The sequence below is a fragment of the Tiliqua scincoides genome, chromosome 13 (genome assembly GCF_035046505.1).
Source record: "Tiliqua scincoides isolate rTilSci1 chromosome 13, rTilSci1.hap2, whole genome shotgun sequence".
Classification (NCBI taxonomy): domain Eukaryota; kingdom Metazoa; phylum Chordata; class Lepidosauria; order Squamata; family Scincidae; genus Tiliqua; species Tiliqua scincoides.
Genome location: NC_089833.1, coordinates 17485622 through 17505750, shown reverse-complemented (window position 1 = coordinate 17505750; position 20129 = coordinate 17485622). Strand labels below are relative to the sequence as shown.

General features: G+C 45.2%; 1 protein-coding gene across 1 annotated transcript in view; it reads left to right on the top strand.

The window, feature by feature from the left end:
• The window catches only part of TRRAP (transformation/transcription domain associated protein), a 112408-nt gene that overhangs the window by 23642 nt on the left and 68637 nt on the right, over positions 1-20129 (top strand). The window contains exons 22-36 of the mRNA XM_066640438.1: positions 1086-1237; positions 2086-2285; positions 2978-3195; positions 3305-3502; positions 4171-4431; positions 5128-5289; positions 6648-6744; positions 7977-8098; positions 9901-10071; positions 11389-11457; positions 16051-16170; positions 17442-17561; positions 18405-18569; positions 19171-19352; positions 19756-19954. Of these exons, the coding sequence (XP_066496535.1) occupies positions 1086-1237; positions 2086-2285; positions 2978-3195; positions 3305-3502; positions 4171-4431; positions 5128-5289; positions 6648-6744; positions 7977-8098; positions 9901-10071; positions 11389-11457; positions 16051-16170; positions 17442-17561; positions 18405-18569; positions 19171-19352; positions 19756-19954 (2436 nt within the window). The remainder of the gene's footprint in view (positions 1-1085; positions 1238-2085; positions 2286-2977; positions 3196-3304; positions 3503-4170; positions 4432-5127; positions 5290-6647; positions 6745-7976; positions 8099-9900; positions 10072-11388; positions 11458-16050; positions 16171-17441; positions 17562-18404; positions 18570-19170; positions 19353-19755; positions 19955-20129) is intronic.

Genomic DNA, 20129 nt, shown 5'->3' with positions numbered 1-20129 from the left:
GAGATGCTGTGGAAGTGAGTTTCTGCAAAGTTCGGGTGTGAAGACAGGAGGTGGTAGAAGGAGATGGCTTTGCCACTGCCATGCCTGCAAGGATTTTCTTGGTGTACCATGGGCCATAGTTTGGAGACAACTGTATTAAACTAACCATATCTATTTTGTGCATGCCCATTGACTTAGATGCATTCAGGTTTAACAAGCTTTTGGTGTTAACAGACACCCTTTCTCCCCTATTAGTCCCTTAAATTGAGAGTTCGCTGTGTTTCAGTTTCTCTCTATAAAAAAATTAGCATACGTCTTGTATAGAGCAGGAATCTTAATGGACACATACTTCCCAGGAGCGTAGTTAAATAGCACATTCGAGGGGTGTTGTTTAAAGTGCACTGTCATGATTGAACCTTACTACCACAGCTGTTGGGAGCTGCCCTAGTCAGGATGGGGGTGAAGGGTTTCTGTGGCTTTCCCCTTGGGGCCAGGATGAGGAGGAATGAGGCATCTCTTTCCAGCCTGCCTGTGCGCACGTTCTAAATTGGTACCAATGTTTCCTGTGACGGCACAAAATTAAAATGCGTCTCCACAACCATCCAAAATTCTTTCCTATTTTTCATTAACTCGATGGTAATAACTGCACCGTTTTTCTTTTGATGTAAGATCAGGTCTTTTATGGACCCCTTTGATTCATGTACATTCCATTCCTTGTTTTCCAAAACAAGTTACTTGCTCCATAGTTAACTACCCTGCTTCCTGACTCCAAAACATTGTTTAATTTTGTTTCATCCCAGGACAATAAAGTGGGAACAACTTAACCCTGTTTGTCAGTTAGGGGGACCCCCCCGACTTGTATTCTCCCTGAGAAAAACGCTAATTAGAGTTGAAAAGATGAACATGGCAGGAGTTGAATTGAAAGCCATAACTGGATAAATTCAATTCTTTTTCCTCAGTATCCGTAACAGACATTTCTTTCTCTGTGAATTTTATCTTAATCCCATTGTAAAGCGAGTGACTGTTGCAACGTCTTGTGCCAGAGCTGAATCTTGTAACTCCTGCGTGGTGTGCCTTTTACCAAAGCAAACTCTCTTCCATTTTAGGCCATTGAGACTGCTCTAGATTGCCTGAAGAGTGCAAACACAGAGCCGTACTACCGAAGGCAGGCTTGGGAGGTGATCAAGTGCTTTTTGGTGGCCATGATGAGCCTGGATGACAACAAGCATGCCTTGTATCAGCTTCTTGCACACCCCAAGTAAGTTGAATCTTCTCAGCAGGTGTTGGTGGGTCAGGTTAAGGCTGGCGTTCTGGACCTGCTTTTTTTGTTCGTTTTCTGGTTGGGCCATTGTGTTAAAATGGCATATGCTTATGGGTACGTTGGGTCATTGGTAGCTCAGCGGGATTGGGTCAGGGGAAAAGAGATAAAACAACAAGGGCGTGGAGGCGTGTTTTTTGCAGTGCATCACCCTTTCCCCATTAGACTGCCGCGGCAGTTGAGAATTTGGGTTTCCTGAGTCCTGCGCTGGTGGTGGCGGCAGCCTTATGATGTGTTGGTAGCTGCGTTGTGACAGCAAATTGGGCGAGACCCTGAAAAATTCTTTAGCCTGAATTTCCACATGTGCTCAGAAAGTTGTACAGAGTAAGCCCTTGACTTCCGGGAATTTATCCACTTGCATAAGCTGCCTCTGTGGGTCCCAAGGTATGTGATGCAGCAAACTTTCTGTAGCCTCCTTGAGAACCTGGAAGGGTGCAAAAAGTGGACTCTCAATCTATTTGAATAAATATAATAAAGCTAATTAGGACTGGGTATGGCTGAGACTGAGGGCCCAGTCCTGTCCAACCTCCCAGCACTGATACATCTGCAGTGGATCCCCAAGGTAAGGAAACAAACATTCCCTTATCTTGAGGAGGTCTCTGTGACTTCCTCACTCACGCAGGGTGCTGTGTGCAGGGTTTCTTAGATGCAGGCTGCATCGAGATTGTCCCCAATCCTGATCCAAATGAGTTTTGCTGTCCTGACTAAAGCTAAGCAGTCATTGAAATGAATGAGTGAGCTGTGGAATTTCTGAATGATTCTCCACATTTCTGTATCTTGTTTTGCAGCTTCACTGAAAAGTCCATTCCCAGCGTGATCATTTCCCATCGGTTCAAGGCGCAGGACACTCCTGCCCGCAAAACGTTTGAGCAGGCACTGACGGGGGCATTCATGTCGGCCGTGATCAAAGACCTCCGTCCCAGCGCTCTTCCTTTCGTTGCCAGCTTAATCCGTCATTACACGATGGTGGCCGTCGCCCAGCAGTGTGGTGAGTCGGTACCACATCTGCTGTCATTAGTAGGAAAGAGTTCTGTGTTCTTTTTAAGTCATATAGTTTTTTGTCCCTTTCCATTCTCAGTGGTACCCAGCTGTAAGGCTGCAAATTAAATAGGAATTAAATAGGAAGTGAGGGTCTGTTGAATTCCACGTATCTTTCTTAACAGTAAAAACAAGGGTAATTGTCAGGTTCCTCCCGTGGCTTTGAAGATCTGTGTGTCTGCCTGATTAGGTAGAATCTGGAGCTCTTAATTTTCATCATGGAAAAGGTGGTCTCCTGTGCCACAACAAGGGTGAGTTGTGAGTACACTTTGCAGAGTGTTCGTCTGTCCGGGTACCACATCTATCACTATTTAAGGAAGCCAAGCTATGGACTAGCAGCATGTCTGAGTTCTCAATCCATGGTTTACAATTGGCCGGCAAACCGGAATTGGAAGCCAGGAGTTGAAATAGGTTTGCAAAACATAGTTTGGGTGCTGGTAGGCCACTGTACGGCAATTGTAAGTTCTCGTGAGTGGGGAAAACAGAACAGGAGAGCTGCTTGTGGGTTTCTTGGCATCATGTAGTTGGCCACTGTGAGTACTGGTCTAGATGGACCTTTGTGCCAGACCACCAGGGCTGCTCTTCCTTTGTGTTTTTAAACCCACCCCCATTTCCCTTTTTTGATTTGCTGTCAATCCCCAGGTCCTTTCCTGCTTCAGTGTTATCAAGTTGGAAGCCAGCCCAGTACAGCCATGTTCCATAGTGAAGAAAACGGCTCCAAAGGCATGGACCCCTTGGTGCTGATTGACGCCATTGCCATCTGCATGGCCTATGAGGAGAAAGAGCTCTGCAAAATAGGAGAGGTGGCACTGGCTGTGATTTTTGACGTTGCCAGCATCATTCTGGGTTCCAAAGAGAGGGTAATGGAAACACTCCAGCACTTTGACCTCCCTTTTAAAAACCAGTCTGGGCCTCCTGCAAAGTTGGTGACAGATGCATATTTTTCTTGGTTCTCTTCTCTGCATCCAGGCCTGTCAGCTTCCCTTGTTCTCGTACATCGTGGAGCGCCTGTGCGCCTGTTGTTACGAGCAGGCTTGGTACGCGAAGCTTGGGGGCGTGGTGTCGATCAAGTTTCTCATGGAGCGGCTCCCTCTCATTTGGGTTCTCCAGAATCAGCAGACTTTCCTCAAGGCGCTGCTGTTTGTCATGATGGACCTCACAGGAGAGGTATACATTGAAGATAAAATTGCTACATTGCTGGCTTTTTAACATCATAGTTTTATACGGTGGGTCCTCCTTATCTTGGGCTTGGCGTCTGCAGATTTCAGTATCCTGGATCTGTTCTAGGACCCCCCAGGGATATTGATGTGCATGGATAATTAAATCCTTGGGGAGGGCCTCGCAGGGGACGCGATCAGAAGTGCCTTCTGGTCATGTCTGGGAGGTGTTCTGAGGTGCGGGCAGGCCACGTGTGGCCTCCTTGCACCTCAGAAGGCCTCCCGGACACAACCAGAAGGCCCTGTGAGGCCCTTCACACAAATCTGAGGGCTCACTGAAATAATGACAATATTTAGCATTTCTGTAGTGCTTTCTGAAGATATCACTGATGATGACTGGAATTGGTTGAAAGAGACTTGTAATTGACTTTGCAAGCAAACTCTTTGGTTTTACAGCTGAAAGCTTCTTAACTTGGAAGTGTTCGGTGGTACAGCCTTTCTGGCTTGAGAAATGCGTTGTTGTGCGTTCCTTTTCCCTCTTTTGCTGTCCTGCAAAGCCCCTTAATCTGCGCACATCTGAACTTTCTTGTAAACCAGTTACTTCACTGCTGAATCTCGTCCTTCAAAATTGCTCGGAAGCTTGTGCTGTCCGTGCACCGATGCATCTGTGTTTCTTAGGTTTCTAATGGAGCGGTTGCCATGGCCAAAACAACCCTTGAGCAGCTCTTAATTCGGTGTGCGACTCCTCTAAAAGATGAAGAGAAATCAGAAGAGATCCTCGCGGCCCAGGAGAAGTCTTTCCACCACGTGACTCATGACCTGGTGCGGGAGGTGACTTCTCCAAATTCCACTGTGAGAAAGCAGGCCATGCATTCCTTGCAGGTGCTTGCTCAGGTCACGGGGAAAAGTGTCACTGTGATCATGGAGCCTCATAAAGAGGTGAGCCTGTTGGGCAAAGGCTTAATTCTTGTACTAATTCTGGTTGTTGCAGCTCTTGTTCCTAATATCTGTGACTTCAGGCAACCTCCTTGTCCTTCTTGCCTTGGGTTAGTTTTCTAGTGGGTGCTGGCAGACCTAGCCAGCTGTATGCAATCAGTATCACATTCTGGATGTAATATGCCTGTATCCCCCTGTTTTGCATCTCATGTATGGATGATGTCCTGAGATGACAAAATGTTTTCTCTTGCAACATGTGCCTGTGATTGAAGGGAGCATGAAAGCTTTCTGGAACCCACCGGAAGCTTTGCTCTTGCAATTCACATAAGTGGCAGATTCCACTTCCAAAAGTGTAGATTGCAGCACACTCCCAGGTGCCGCCATCTTGGATCTTGTGAAATCTCACAAGAACCAAGATGCCGACGCTGAGCTGAGCTGGGATAAGAGGCTGCAGTGGGCGTCGTCATCCAGGTAAGTTTGGGAACCACTGGATTAGCCGATAGTGGGCAACTAATGGGGGAGGTTTCACTTTGGCTGAGTGTATTGAGGATAAGGCGAGTGTGAGTACCAAGTCTGGGTTTGAACATCCTGTGTATAAGACCATGTGCTGGGTGAGGAGAATGCGTAATGTGTTTAGGTGATGATGCAGCCAAGATTATGCTTCCCCCCCCTTTCCCTCTTAATGCTTCCATCTTCTAGGTCCTCCAAGACATGGTTCCTCCAAAGAAACACCTGTTGAGGCACCAGCCTGCCAATGCCCAGATCGGTCTGATGGAGGGGAACACATTTTGCACCACTCTTCAGCCCAGGCTTTTTACCATGGATCTCAATGTTGTGGAACACAAAGTGTTTTATACAGAGGTAGCTTCCTTCTGACCAGTCCTTTTGAAAGTGTTAAAGCTTGCCTCTGTGAATGTGAACGTAGGCCACTGGAGTAAGAATGTCCTAGAAGGGGAGCCCTGCTGGAGTGGAGTCCCTAGTCCAACTCTTTGTTTTCCACAGTGGCCAATCAGAAGTCTCTGGGAAGCTCACCTCCTAGAGACAGACACTCCCCACTCTTCAGCTGCTGCTCCTCTGCAGCACGTGACTTCTGAACCAAGAGAGAGCCTGTTGCAGTCAAGACTGTTAGCCAGTGATATGCTTGTTCTCAATGAATTTGTCGAATCCCCCTTTTAAAACCTCCTAAAATTATGAGCTTGCCTCGGAAGCAGCTTCCTATGTCAATGCTTTTGGGGTGATGAAATGCGTGTTCAGTTCAAAACATTACGCCGTGTAACAAAATTTGAACAGTTTTGTGTGTGTTTGTATATTTTAATGTTTTTTTAAAAAATTAATTTAGTTGTGAGGATTTCAAAAATGCTGCTATTTCGGGCATAAGACTAGTAGATTAGTCACAATTTATGCTATGCAGTTCTATGGTATGACATGTATTACAATGCGTTGTAACAGGGAGAGACTGCACTTGCTCCCAGTGTGGAAGGGATTGTCACTCCCAGATTGGCCTTTTCAGCCACACTAGGTGCTGTGCCAGAACCACCATTCAGAGCGCGATAACAGTCTTTCGAGACTGAAGGTTGCCAACTAACTACAATGCGTTAGGCAACAGGATAGATCAGAACACAAATTTAAGATAACTAAAAAAGTTTTGATGATGATTGAAAAACGAAACAAACAAAAAAACACCTAATATTATCACTGGAATCTTCCTCCCTGCCTCTGAATTGTATAAATTGTATAAGAAGCATTAAACATTCAACGTAAGCAATTTTGTGTTACACAGTGTTATTTTACAATAATAGTTTGTTGAATAAGTAATTTTAAGGTGATGCCGTTATCTTAGAGGTGTTTATTTCCAGTGAGTAGTTTAGGATAACAGCCTGAGGGCGCAATCCTAACCAACTTTCCAGCCCTGGCATAGGTGTGCCAGTGGGGCATGTGCTGCATCCTGCAGTTGGGGGGCAGTCATGGAGGCCTCCTCAAGGTAAGGCAATATTTGTTTCCTTATCTCGGAGTTGCATTGCCCTTATGTCAGTGCTGGAAAGTTAAGATTGTGGCCTAAGTCTTACTGACTACAATGGGCTGATTTTATAAAACCGCTGTTTTCAAATACCTCTACTGATATAATTGCTGATAGCTTTTCTTCCCAGCCTGCCTCCACTCAAGCTAACAAGTTGGCCATTGTGTTTTATTTTTTTAATTTCCCTCTTCCTGTCGTTCAGCTGTTGAATTTGTGCGAGGCCGAAGATTCTGCCTTGATGAAACTGCCCTGCTACAAGAGCCTGCCTTCACTGGTGCCCCTAAGAATCGCAGCCCTGAGTAAGTTCCGGTGCCCTTGCTGCTTCCTCATAAGTGGCCTTATAAGGGTGGGATCGATTCTGGCGTCATGAATGGGCCTTTCTGATCAGAAGCCCTGGTGGACGAGGGTTGGGGGCACCTGTGGGTACTGCCATCCGAATAATGAAACCACAGTGCGGTAGGAGGAGCGGCAGAGTGGGGGGGCCTTCACCCTGATTCCGCCACTGCCTCCCTCTAGTTAGCCACAAGCTGCATTGATCGACCTTCCTGCTTGTTTGAGCGAGGAGCAGATCTTCTGCTTCCTCACTGTGCTCCTCTTGTGGCGTTCTGAAATGTGGGACTTCCAGTTTTATTTACAGATAGGGCTGGCCTTAGGCAGATTTGCCCAATTTGATTAAAATTGGGCCTTGTGCTTTGAGGGGGGCCTGTGCCAGTGTGGCAAGTGGACTGCCTGCAGCTGCAAATGGGATCTAGGCGTTCCGGAGGCTGGTGGGGCAAGCAAAGTATCTGGGCTTTGGGCCCACCTGCCCACCCCCGATTCCAGTTGTCCAAAAACGGGCCTCCTGGAAGCAATTGGCAGTTCTATCATCACAGCACCGCCAACTATTTAGAGGTGCCGCACTTTGTGTGCGGCACCACCAGTGCTCCTCTTGCCGCGGCTGCAGTCGTTGTGACTGTATGGTGAGTGGGGAGACTTGAGGGAGGATGGACGGGCCCACGGGAATCCTTTGCATTGGGCCCCGCAGCTTCTGGGGCTGGCTTTATACAGGGACCATGGTAAGTGCCTTCCCCCCCCCCCCAGATCTCATAAACAGAGTGGCCCATATGTATTATCTCATTACAATCTTTACAAGAAACCACTTTCATCTCTGGGGAACAGGCAACCAAACAGCCGGATCTCTGCATGCCTCACATTTATCTTTCCCCTTTAGAGTGTTTTCGCTTGTTGAAGCACAGTGATGGCCCAGCATCTGAATTGTACTTTGGAAAAAAGCCACTTATAAAACTACAAACAGTCCTCTGGTCTTTTTCCCCACCCCCCATCCTCTCTCCATTTTCATTTTTTCCCCCCTCTCCTCCTGTTGTTGTTGGCAAAGCATGTTAAGGCTGCCTGTAATTTGGGGAGAAATCAAAGGAATGTTATAGAAATAAAAACAAAGGCTTTTTTTTCTTACCCTTTTTGAATTTCCAGTTAATAAGGAAACCCAATTTCCTTTTGATTTTCCCCTCCTTTTTTTTTTTTGCTTCTGCAGATGCCTTAGCAGCCTGCAATTACCTGCCGCAGTCGAGAGAGAAAATCATTGCTGCGCTTTTCAAGGCACTTAACTCTACAAACAATGAACTCCAGGAGGCAGGAGAGGCTTGTATGAGAAAGGTTTGTGGCACTGAAACAAAGCTGCTTTGTGTTGACATCATGAGATGCCCCCTCCCCTTCTCATGAGAGTAACAAGGAAGCCATTGGGATTAATGGTTGCTCCGTTTTGCATTTAGTTTCTGTGGTGCTTGTGCAATTAGGGCTGTGTGAAGTGGTTTTCAAAGCCCCTCAGTCTTGGGTAAAAACTTTCCCCCTGCCTCTCAGATGTGCACAACAACCTCCCAGGCGCTGAACATGCTCCCTGCGAGGTGCTTCACACATATTGCGCTTCAACTAGCCCCCCATAATCTAGAGAGCCGGCCATTGATGTTGTAGTGATACGGAGACTTTGGGGGTTTTAATTATAGTACCTAACCAGCTAATGGAACTATTGATTGCCTCTTATGGGCCTTAACGTACTCAGAATGAAAATGCATGAAACAGAAAGGCAAGTACCGGTCCGTAGATAGATATATTATTTTGTAGATAACTGTGTGTTTTGCTAGTTGTTGCAGTTGCAGGTTTTTTTGCAGCAGCTGGAAACCCTTTTGAAGTGCGTTAAGCATTCAGAATCTCAGTGGGAAAGATTTGCATCCTTGAAAAAGTACTGTGACTTTCAAAAGGCCATGAGTTTTTTACTGTAAATTACAAGCAAGGCTGGGGAGGAGGAAGCATGGCTGTGGTACCTGCATGTGACAGAGCGTGGTTGCTACAGAACTGTGTGGCACTGCTCTGACTAGAACTAGAGATGTCTGGAGCAGTAGTAAGGGGCAGCTGTATGGCCACCCAAACTTTATTCTGTTTCAAGTGCAGGTTGAAGGAGGTGGATATGGAGCTGAGGAGAGACCCAGAGGGTAGCAGAAACAGTCTCTCCCCAGCTGTCTTTGGAGGTTTTTTTCCTTGCACAGAGCAGTGCAGTCACACTCCTCCACCCCCTGTATCCTTGGATACGTTCCCCCTGCCATCGTGGCTACTCAAAACAGCGGATAGTAGTGAACCCCATCTTACTGTGCGACTGCCGTGAAGATGGACAGGAAGTGGTCTGGAGGGCTGCAAACAGCAGAGGAGACAGTGCTGAGGGGGTGGCGGTGCCTGCAAGTAGGGACAGCTGAGTCATGAGTGTGATGGGGGTGACTTGGGGTGACGGAGTACGACAGGCGAATTTTTTAACCACAGACAACTGAAACAGCAGGTACAGGTTGAAAGAGAGGTTGAAAAGTTGATGGCAGGAGTAGATAACAGTTGTATTTATCACATGTCTATCCTGTGCTTTGTCACTAGAACGCAAGGCAGTTTGCATGAGGGTGTCCCCTGGGAGCCTGAAGTTTGTAGGCTCAACTGTTCCCTCACTACGTAGGAAGTGTGTACCAAGAAGTGTTTCTGTTACGCTTTATGGTCACTGAGTAATAGCTGAGCATCTCACAAGCGTGATGGAAATGTGTGCCTAAGTTGAGCACTGGCTGGCATTTTAGGTATGGCATTTGTTTGCAACCCCTTGTCCGTCCTCTATTGGTGAAATATACAGCAGTGTTTGGAATTAAGTGTGGTTTTTTCCATGTGTGCCATGAAGAGCCCTTCTGGATTCTCCCTGGTTCTGCGTTTGCAGACATCGATTAAAAGCCATCATTAGCGCAACAGTGCTAGTGAAAATTAGTGCTTTTTCACTAGCACTGTGCTAGTGCTAGTGAAAAATTGGTGTTTTTCCTGTGCTAGCACTGTGAAAAACAGTGCTAGGAAAAATTAGTTTTTTTCCTGTACAACCTAAAAACTTTGCGTGAAACAGCTTAAATATGAATTTTGACGCTACTCTTTTCCCTGTACAGTTTTTGGAAGGAGCTACGATCGAAGTCGACCAGATTCACACGCACATGCGGCCGCTGCTTATGATGTTGGGGGATTACCGAAGTTTAACGCTGAACGTTGTGAACCGGCTAACTTCAGTCACTCGGCTCTTTCCAAACTCCTTCAACGATAAGTTCTGTGATCAGATGATGGTAAGAGCCTGAAACTGCTTGAGTGATCTTTTAGGGGTGTTAGCTTAAAATTGGAGTGTCAGCCGGAAAGCTCGAAAGCTAGTTAAATTGATGGACTTTTCTCTTATTTATAAAAGTGCTTATGTATTGCCTTTCTCTTCCATCAAGAGGTACTTGAGGTGGATTTCTGCCGTTCTGTAAAAGCACAATAAAATAGCAATAAGGACAAAAAAAATCACAACAGTTGCCAGAATTGCCAGCCCAATAATAACCTTGACAGTACAAGGGAGCACCAGCAAGACATGGCTAAGCTGGGCCAGATAGCTGCTGAATCTGGAACTTTTTAAAATACTTCAATAGAAAATAACCAATGTGGGGGCTCTGTGAATCTCCTTTGGTAGGATTCCATAGGGCAGGTGCCCCAATGGAGAAGGAGCTTCCACGAAAATTGACATGCATAGCAGGGCCTCTTCTAGTGACCACAGGGGATGCGCGGAATCATGTGCAGGAGAGATATTGCTTTAGTTCCTATGAATATACAGGGGATTGGTTCCTCAGCCTCCTATGGATACTGAAATCCACGGATGCTGAAATCTGTGGGAGGCCAGGATCGCAATGCTGCCAAAACCGGCCTGGAGGTCAAGCTGGCCTCCAGCCTCCTCAGAAAGCCTCCCGAATGCGACTGCAAGCCACTTCAGGTTTGTGCCAGCGACTTCCGGTTGTGCCTGGGAGGCCCCCTCTGATGCTGAGTCCTTGGATTAGGAGGGTCCACTGAAGTTGTGAATGTGCGGTGTTGAGGGAGAAGAGTCAGAAGCGGAAGCAAGTCAATTCAGAGCCTGAAGCTGCAAATGATTTCATTTCAAAGCAGGATACAAAATAACGTTATCAGCTGGAGGTCATTATCATTATTAAGAATATTTATATATTGCTTTTCAATGAAAAAAAATGTTCACAAAGGGGTTTACATAGCAAAATAAACAATAAATGGTTTTTTCCGTTCCTTGCATGAAACCCTGTGGATAGATCTTCAGCAAAAGTGAGAATGATTATTAGAGTTTGCCCTGCATTGGGAGGTATGTGGCCGTCTTCTCCTAGTTTATGATTTGAAGAAAGATCTCTTGGCTGCTGAAACCTGGACAAAGATGGCAGAACATTTTGGCCTCAAAGTCAACTAAAAGAGCAGATATGACTTAAGCTTCAATCCGCTCCTAGAAGTTTATGCAGGCTTTGCTTTGGTTTGCTGATGGTCAGTAATGACATGCACAGTGTTCTCTTGCTAAGCTAAGCAAGACTTGTAGGAACACAGGAAGTAACTCAAACCTTCGGGTTTCCCTACAGCAACACCTTCGTAAATGGATGGAAGTGGTCGTCATCACACACAAAGGAGGGCAGAGGAGTGATGGAAATGTAAGTGACTGGTTCTTGTTCTGGGGTGCAAAGTAAATAGGACAAAATGTTATGACAAGTCTAACTGTAAACTGCTACTGTTTGTGTTGAACCACCTGGTTTGTTACAAGTGCGGTGTGTGTGTGTGTGACATGCTATTGGCAAATAAACACGTTCCCTGCCAGTCTTATTTAGGAATTCATACTTACCATAGCTGATGGTCATCTGTCACGTCGTACCCATGCAAGGTCTTGTGGGATGTTGCCACTAAACTTAAGTGTGGCAAAAAAAACCTTAAGAACCTGACTTGTGCAGGGCAAGTTGTGTGCAAGATGTGTTTTGGTGCAAGAACTGTGTTGCCTGCACTGCCGTTGATATCACTAGCAATCCCTTCCAATTGGTTGAACTAAGCTAGAAGCACAAACCTCATCATGAACAGTTGTCCATCTGTACGCAGGAAAGGGGAATCTTGATTTGAAAGGGATTTCCCCTTGAATTTAACATCCTGGATGTTGGTGCATCCCTTGTGAACAAATGTTTAGAGTGTACGGGGTGGTTCTTCTAGTGGTTGTCAGAAACAAACGCAAGAATCAGCTCTGGGAACTGGCTAGTCAAGAAAGCAAAGAGGAAAGGGCTTTACTTTTGTTGCCTTCTATTTTCTGAGGTTGGCTGAATGCCGAATTCAGTCCAAAGTAGAGAAGCTGATATCTCTTCACTGTGCAGGGTTAATACTCATGTTCAGCAAGAATATTTTGTTGTGTTTTGTGGGGTCCGTCTTCCTCATCTCAAACACTTGGAGACATTCTTCATCTTGGTCATCTTAAGCTGTCTTCCACTAGCAGCTTCTGCATCACAAGACCTGTTGAATGACTGGCAGTTGGGCCATAACACACATTGGTGGGCTTCTGCCAAATCTGTTTTTCAGCTAGTCCAGGAGAGTCAAATTTGTTTCATACAGAGGGTCGAAGTTAGCAGTCATGGTGTCTGCTGAGGGCTAAAAGTGACATCATTAAGCAGATGATGGCCAAAGATAAGCACTGTGTTCTCACCTAGAAACCCATTAGCTGCAAATGACAAAAGAGAAAATGTGCAAATCTTGTTCATAGTTTCAAGATATGAGACAGAGTCCAATTATTACACTGGGAATGCCCAATTATAATTGGGGGCTGGATAAATTGCTTCCAGGGGTCACATTCAACCCTTGGGCCTTATGTTTGACGCTCCTGAGCTAGTAGGTCTTGCACAGTTGCAACAGTTTGCTCTGCAGGATGCACCCACTTGCTGTTGACATTTCCCTTCACAATCTTTTTAAGGTCTTGGTATATATTTATGTACGATTCGTCATTTAAAAGGGGAGGGGGAGGAACTGAATCTTAACAGAAGAGCTATGAAATCCTGGTTAGTCAAAGCGTGAGCACTTCACATTTTCTTTAAAAGAATTTTGCAATTTTTCTTTAAAAGAATTTTGCAAGGTGAGATAAGCAGATGGCAATGTGATTTATTCATTAATTTATGGACTTATTCTTTAATTCTTTAAAGAATAAATAAGAGAACGGCCATTAATAAGAGAATGGATGGAGCAGCTCTTGAGGTTTTGCTACCGAATGCAATAGCATTGGTAATACTTGGCCTCACTGACCAAGAATTGATATTGGTGTAGCAAATGTCCTGTGCGTGACATTGTGTGTCTCCTGTGTAGCTGTGTTAACTCCTTAAGGTGTGGGTGTGTGCGGATGTGTGAGAGAGAGAGCTGCTCAAGACCTCCTCTCTTTCCTGGGGGAGGGGGAGGGTGGGGAGGATCAACATGTCTCTTTCTCCATCCTGCCTATTAGACAGAACAGCGATTTTCAGCCAGTGTTTGCAGGTGTGCTGGAGGGGGGAGTTTGGAACCCAGAGTTGAAAATCATTGAAAAGCTCATCCAAGTTCTGCAGCTCTGTTCTTAGGGCAACTATCTGTAATGAACTGTCTGCCTCCCTTCCTCCGCTGGCTCTGCTAGCAGCCCTGTGTGTGTGTGTGTGTGTGTGTGTGTGTGTGTGTGTGTGTTGAAATCATCTTGCACCCTTCAGAGGCTGACTGAGGTCTGCGTGGAAACCTCCTAACCTCAGTATTTTCCTGTAGATTGTTGGGGGACGGACAACATATCCCCGCTGTTCTCTTTCCTCCTTTCTTTGCTTGCCTTATAGCCTGCTGAAGAATCCTACGGGATTACCATGTTACCTTCTAAGGTTGGCCCGAATAAAGGCATCACCCTGTTTTAGAGTGTGGATTCCTTCTAACGGACCAACCCTTGACTTTGTCATTTTTATTCAGTAATTATTTTATTGTACTTGGTGCTTTTTACTATTGAGTTTTTGCAAATGTAGGATGTTTGCAAAAAGTGTTTTGCCAAAGTTTGTCATCACAGTCCTATGAATGTTTAAAAGTTATTTTAATCAGTGGGCATGTTTGTTGCGTTTTGGTTTTCATCCTATTCCCTTGAAAAAGGTGACTTGCAATCCAAAAGCGTTGGGAATGAGAGCGCACGTCTACCCCCCCCCAATCCGACCAGCTGTTCTTTTGGTAGTCCAGCAGTTGCTACTCTCCCTTTTTTCTCTTGTGCCTGATGAAAATGTTGCCTCTTCTCTTCCCCACTGCTGATGCTGCAAACTTTGTTTAGACACCTAGTTTAAAGATACTGTAATTCCCCCAAAAGGGGAGGGCAGGCAGGGATTAGACCCATCAGTCTGGATTGTTCAAGTCTGTTCTATCGAGCCTTGAAGCGACGGGGTTTTTCTGTTCTCGTCTCCATTGGCCTTGCTTGTCTCCAGAATTCTCAAATGCTGCTTTTAATTGTTCACATGTCTCGTTCATGCCTAATATATTTATATTCCTTGTGTGCAAGTTTTTTTTTAATCTGGGAAGTTGTATGTAAATTGTGTGTGTACAAATAGCAAAAAAAAAAAAGATACTTTTCCTCCCCATTCTCAGGAGAGCATTTCCGAGTGCGGGAGATTTTCCTTGTCTCCATTCTGTCAGTTCGAGGTGAGAACCTAACCCTACTCAAAAGTCAGTTTCTGACTGCAAATCTGAAGTCGAGCATATATACACTTTTTATTTTTATTTTTGCATTTGTGTATTTTTTTTTTTAACTTTTTGGTTCATGCTGTGAATTTTTGTTGTTGTTTTATTTTGGTTCAGCCTGCCATGGAAGGGGTAGAGGTGAGAATTTTTCAGTGGAGGTGTCAGGAGGTTGCTTGTTTTTTGTTCCTTGTCTCTCTCTTTCTTTCCCTCCTCCCCCCCCTTTGGTTCTTCTGCTATGGTTTTGTAAGCTGTATTTTGTTATGTATCGGATGGAGTGCATTGTGCCTTTGAGTGCAGTGCTGTGACTTGTCCTATGTTTGTCTGTGATGGACTTGTACGAGTAACACTTGCTGTGATCTGTGAAGGATTTCTTGAGCATGTTCTTTTTTTCTTTCTTTCCCCCTTAGGAAGTTTTGGGTGCAATTCCCCCTCCTCCCTCACTCCGTCCTGAATGTTTTGAGTGCGAACATTTGAGTTTCTCATTTCCAAAAAGGAACTTAATTTCTGCAGATCTCTGAGCCACAGCTGAGGCCAGGCTCCCAAGTGCAATCTCTTTGGCAACAATGAGAATCTTCCTGCTTAAGTGGAAAGACCAGCTTAGGTGTATGCGGGTCCAACTGGAGAAATCCAAATTTCAGTTGCAGTTCAGGGAATACAGCCATCCTGCCAGACCCATGTGCTGTGTGTGTTGCGTGTGTGTGCATGCACAATTTTGGTATTTTTTATGGCGCTCATTGTAACCTGTCCCAGAAAACTGTGTGGTCTGAGTGGTCAACAGAAAATTGCCTTATTTGAGAAAGGGAAAGCAGGGGAAGATTCAAATGTTTAAAGTAGCTAGTCCATTTGAATACAGTGGGCCCTCCTTATGGGCTTAGCACCCACAGATATGAGTACCTGTGGTTGCTGTGCCCATGTCGAGAGGGCCTCGGAATACCTCCCGAATGTGAATAGACATGCCTTCTGGTCACATCCAGAAGGTAGGCATGGGGAGGTAGACAACTCTCAGGTAACCAATTGCGCTGTGCCGTCCTGCCTCAGATTTCATTATCTGCAGAATTTAGTATCCACAGGGAGTCCTGGAATGGATAGTGAGGATAGTGAGGATAGTGAGTCCTGGAATGGATAGTGAGGGCCCACTGTAGCTGTTTTTTACTACTGACCTTTTTAGGCCAGGCAGATAACTCCGTATAGCTTCTTATGCAGGGCAGTTTCTAACAGCAGGTTTTACTTTCGAGAGTTACACAGTTTGACAGCACATCATTGGCTTATTGTAGTCTCCTATACACTCTTGTTGGTTTTTTTTTTGGGGGGGGGGGAGAGAAAAGTCTTAGAATGTCACCACTGAAACATACCTGATTAATTTAACCCCAGGCCAAAAAGTCCCAAGCAAACCTGGTAAGTAGTTGCGGTTTAACTCTGTGCTTTGGTTTGCCAGCTATGCTAACACCTAGAAAGAGGAATCTAGTTCTGGCTAGGAGCTGTCATGCGAGATGTTTGAAACACAGACCTTAGAAGTAAATTGGTGCTTGCTAATGTCTCCATTTTATCTGTAGGAAATGAAGATTTGTTCAGCAATTATAAACCTATTTCATCTGATCCCAGCCGCTCCTCAGACTCTCGTTAAACCCTTGCTGGAAGTTGTGATGAAAACGGAACGGGCAATGTTGATAGAGGTAAAACGGCACTTAATTTCCTTAATTGCTTCCCGTCTTCCACTTGTAATATTTGTTTTAATTGTACTTTGAATTGTTTCAGCTCCTCAGCGGTAATTTGTTTGATTGAAAGCGTTGATTTGTGGGCACTCCTCCTGCAATTGGTACTTGTTCTCAATTTAAAAGATTTTGGAACTAGTTCGGATGGATTCCAAACACTTAAGTAAAAGCTTAATGATGTATAGAGTGCGTGTAGTGTAGCGTAATGGCTAACTGTGCAATCTTGTGCATGTTTACTCAGAAGCAAGTCCCAATTAGTTCAGTAGGGCTTACTTCCAGGTAAGTATATATAGAATTGCACCTTAAGATTCTGAGCTAATCAGAACTTCTCAGTCTTGAATCTTCTGCCATGAACTCATTAAGTAGCCTTACAGCCCAACCCTATGCTTGCTAATCAGAAGAAAGTCCCATTGTAGTCAGTGGGACTTACTTCCAGGAAGGTGTGCATAGGATGGCAGCCTAAAGGCAAGCCTTTCATCCATAATCCTCTTACAAAACAGTGCGTGTGAAGCACTTTGGATTTTCAAAGTGCTATATAAATGTTAAGTACTATTTGCCATTAGTAATATATATGTAATACGTTAAATTCTCGTTATCTGCTCGAGTTAGGTTCCTGGAAAACCCAGCAGATATAGGATACCCAGCAGATCCTTTGGGATCAGTGGGGTTAGGGAGAGGGGTAGCTAGTCTGGTCAGAAATGGGGATAGCTTCAGGATACCCTCTGAAGATAGCTTCAGGATGGCTGCCACAGATTCAGAATAGCCACTAAACTGGCCGTGGATGCCACAGAAAGCCACAGAGACAAATAGCTGAGAACAGGCAAGAAATGGCATGATGTAACTGCAATTTTGTTCCAGCAGATAAGTGAATCTGTGGAAACTGAGTGCACAGTTACAGAGGGTTTACTGTATAAACATTCAAGGCCCAAATGAGTAGTAGCATTCCCATTTTGCAGATGGGGAAGACTAAGGCTAAGAGGGGAGTCGCTGGCCTAAGGTCTCCTAGTGAATGCATGGCAGAGGTTCAATTTGAACCAGGGGTGTCGTGATTTGCTGCTTCTTCACCAGTTCTCATGACTTTACTGGAAATGGTGAAGGTTCAGCTTTGGTGCAGGAGAGCTTGCCATTCTGGACTGTGGGGCTTCTGGCAGTCCTTGCAACAGCTCATCTGAAGAATTTAAAACTTCTTTGAACTTGCCAAGTGAAACTTATTTTTCTGCTGTTTATTACAGGCTGGCAGCCCATTCAGAGAGCCATTAATAAAATTTTTGACACGTCATCCATCCCAGACAGTTGAGCTCTTTATGATGGAAGCCACTTTAAATGATCCGCAGTGGAGCAGAATGTTCATGGTAACGTTTTGCAGTATTCTTATTTAAAGTCAGTAAATGATCGAGGTGCTTTTATGTATGAAGAGTTAGGACAAATACAGCCTGTCCCGATTGCTTAGACAGGGTTAAGGTCTTGAGAGCACGACAGAAATTTGCATCCTCCTTTTCCTCCTGGAAAACACTACCCGCCCTCTGCAGCTTGACATTTGCCATGTTTCCTTACTGCTAATCATGGTTTTCACTTCAAAATATGGTTTTCAAATTCTAGTTAATGGCAAAGGCTGGTAGTGTTAACCATGGTTAAGGCTGGTTGTGTTAACCATGGTTAAGGCTGGTTCCCTTGTAAGCCTTAGGCATGGGCAAGGCTGACAAGCGGACAGCATGAAGAATTCTCACTGGATGGGGAAGAAGAATGAACAAGGATTGCCTACTGGCACCGTGTATTTGGCTGCCAGTTTGGGTCTGGGTGCAGTTTGAGGTGGTTTACTTTAAAGGCCCAGGACCAAGCTGCTTGATGGAGTGACTTCTCCTTTGTGAATCTGACTATCCTGCAAGTCCATCTTGCAAATTCTGTCACCTCCGAGACTCGCCTACCAGTAGCTCATGAGAGTTACTGACCCACCTAGTGTCAGAAAGACGATGCGACCCTCTTGCCAAAAAGTTTGGACACCCCTGTGTTAAAGCATTTAACTATTACGGTTGTGAGCCACCATGAGCCCTTCTGAGAAAGATAGGGCGCATTTGAGCATTAAATCAGTGCACCTAATTAAAGCAAGATTGCGGTGGTATAGTCAGCGTCAAGCCTATGTGTGGAATTGCACGGCTTGCAGACTTCCCTCTGAAACCATTCCTTGTCCTCGCCAGAGTTTTCTGAAACACAAAGATGCCAAACCACTGCGGGATGTTCTGGCAGCTAATCCCAACCGGTTCATCACTCTGCTGTTACCCGTTAATACCCAAGCAGCTGCCCGGCCTGGTTCACCCAGCAACAGCACACTGCGTCTTGATCTCCAGTTTCAGGCTATCAAGGTAGGCTGTTATCGAGCTGTGCTCTGCATCCTCAGCAGTGTTTTGGTTCTTTTAGTTGTAGAGTCTGCCCATGCACGAATCTTTGGGGTATGGAAATGATAGGATTTCTCTTTTAACACTCCATTGTCCATGAAATTTTGCTAGTTCATCTCTATCTTATGATAAATATGTATAATCTGTCTTTAGTAATACATTATTAGTAGTAATTGAGGGAGGGGCCTCCATGGTGGAGTACCTGTTCTGCATTCAGTTCTGTCCGTAGTATGTTATGGTAGGGCTGGGAAAGACCCCTGTCTGAGATGCTGTCAGTCACGAACAAGGTGGACCAATGGTTTGATCCGTTATGAAGACAAATTAATATGTTTGCAGTAGCTGAGATGGACCATAGCGCATGTGCTTTCATTCTGATATAGCTCCCCTGTTGTGCTCTCCTTGTTCTCTCTTTTGATTCAGATTTCCCATTTTTAGTTTCAAGAGACCAAGGGCTCTTTAATGTCTCCCACTAGACGTTTTGAGAAGGAGACGTTAAATGGACGTAACCGATAACCTGCTCAAGGCAATGCCTCCCGTGCATACGCCTTTCCTTGTTTTGTGTCGGCAGATCATCAGTATTATCGTTAAGAATGATGACTGCTGGCTGGCAAACCAGCATTCCTTGGTGAGCCAGTTGAGGCGGGTGTGGGTCAGCGATGTGTTCCAGGAAAGGCACCGCAAGGAGAACATGGCTGCGACCAACTGGAAGGAACCCAAACTCCTGGCCTATTGCTTGTTGAATTACTGCAAGTACGTATTTCTGTAAATATTCTCTCTGAATTACTTCCACTATCTTTTCCATTTGAGAGTGAGAGCTTTTCCTAAGGGGATTGGTGGTTGGAAGGAAGGGGGGATGCTTGCTAGGTAGGTATCCCCCCACGGATCTCCCCACAGATACAAATTCTGTGGATAATTAAATCTGCGCTGCAGCTGGAGGGCCTCAGAACACCTCTGGACATGATCAGATGTCTCCAGCACATATCTGAAGTGACTTCTGGTCATGTCTGAGGTCCTCTGAGGCCCTCTAGCCATGGTCTCAGCATCCACGGATACTGAAATCCATATATACCAAACCCACAGACAAGGAGACCAACTATACAAAACACTTTTCTTTGTAGCGGCATCACAGCTTTATATTTTCTTCCTCTCTCAGGAGGAATTATGGTGACATAGAGCTGCTCTTCCAGCTTCTCCGAGCCTTCACGGGCCGTTTCCTCTGCAACATGACTTTTTTAAAAGAATACATGGAGGAAGAGATTCCCAAAAACTACACCATCATCCAGAAACGAGCTCTGTTCTTCCGGTTTGTTGAGTTGAACGATCCCACCTTTGGTGATGAGCTGAAGGCCAAGGTAATCATTTAAAATGGAAACGGGGCCTGGTATTTAGGTTTCATTTTCTTGGGCAGCAGCAGTTGTTTGCTTTTAAATGTCAACAGGAATTCAGTAATTGGTAAGGCCCCTTGTATGAAAACACCATGCGTGAGGAAGAGCCGTAATAGGTGACCATGATTCATCATGCTCTCTT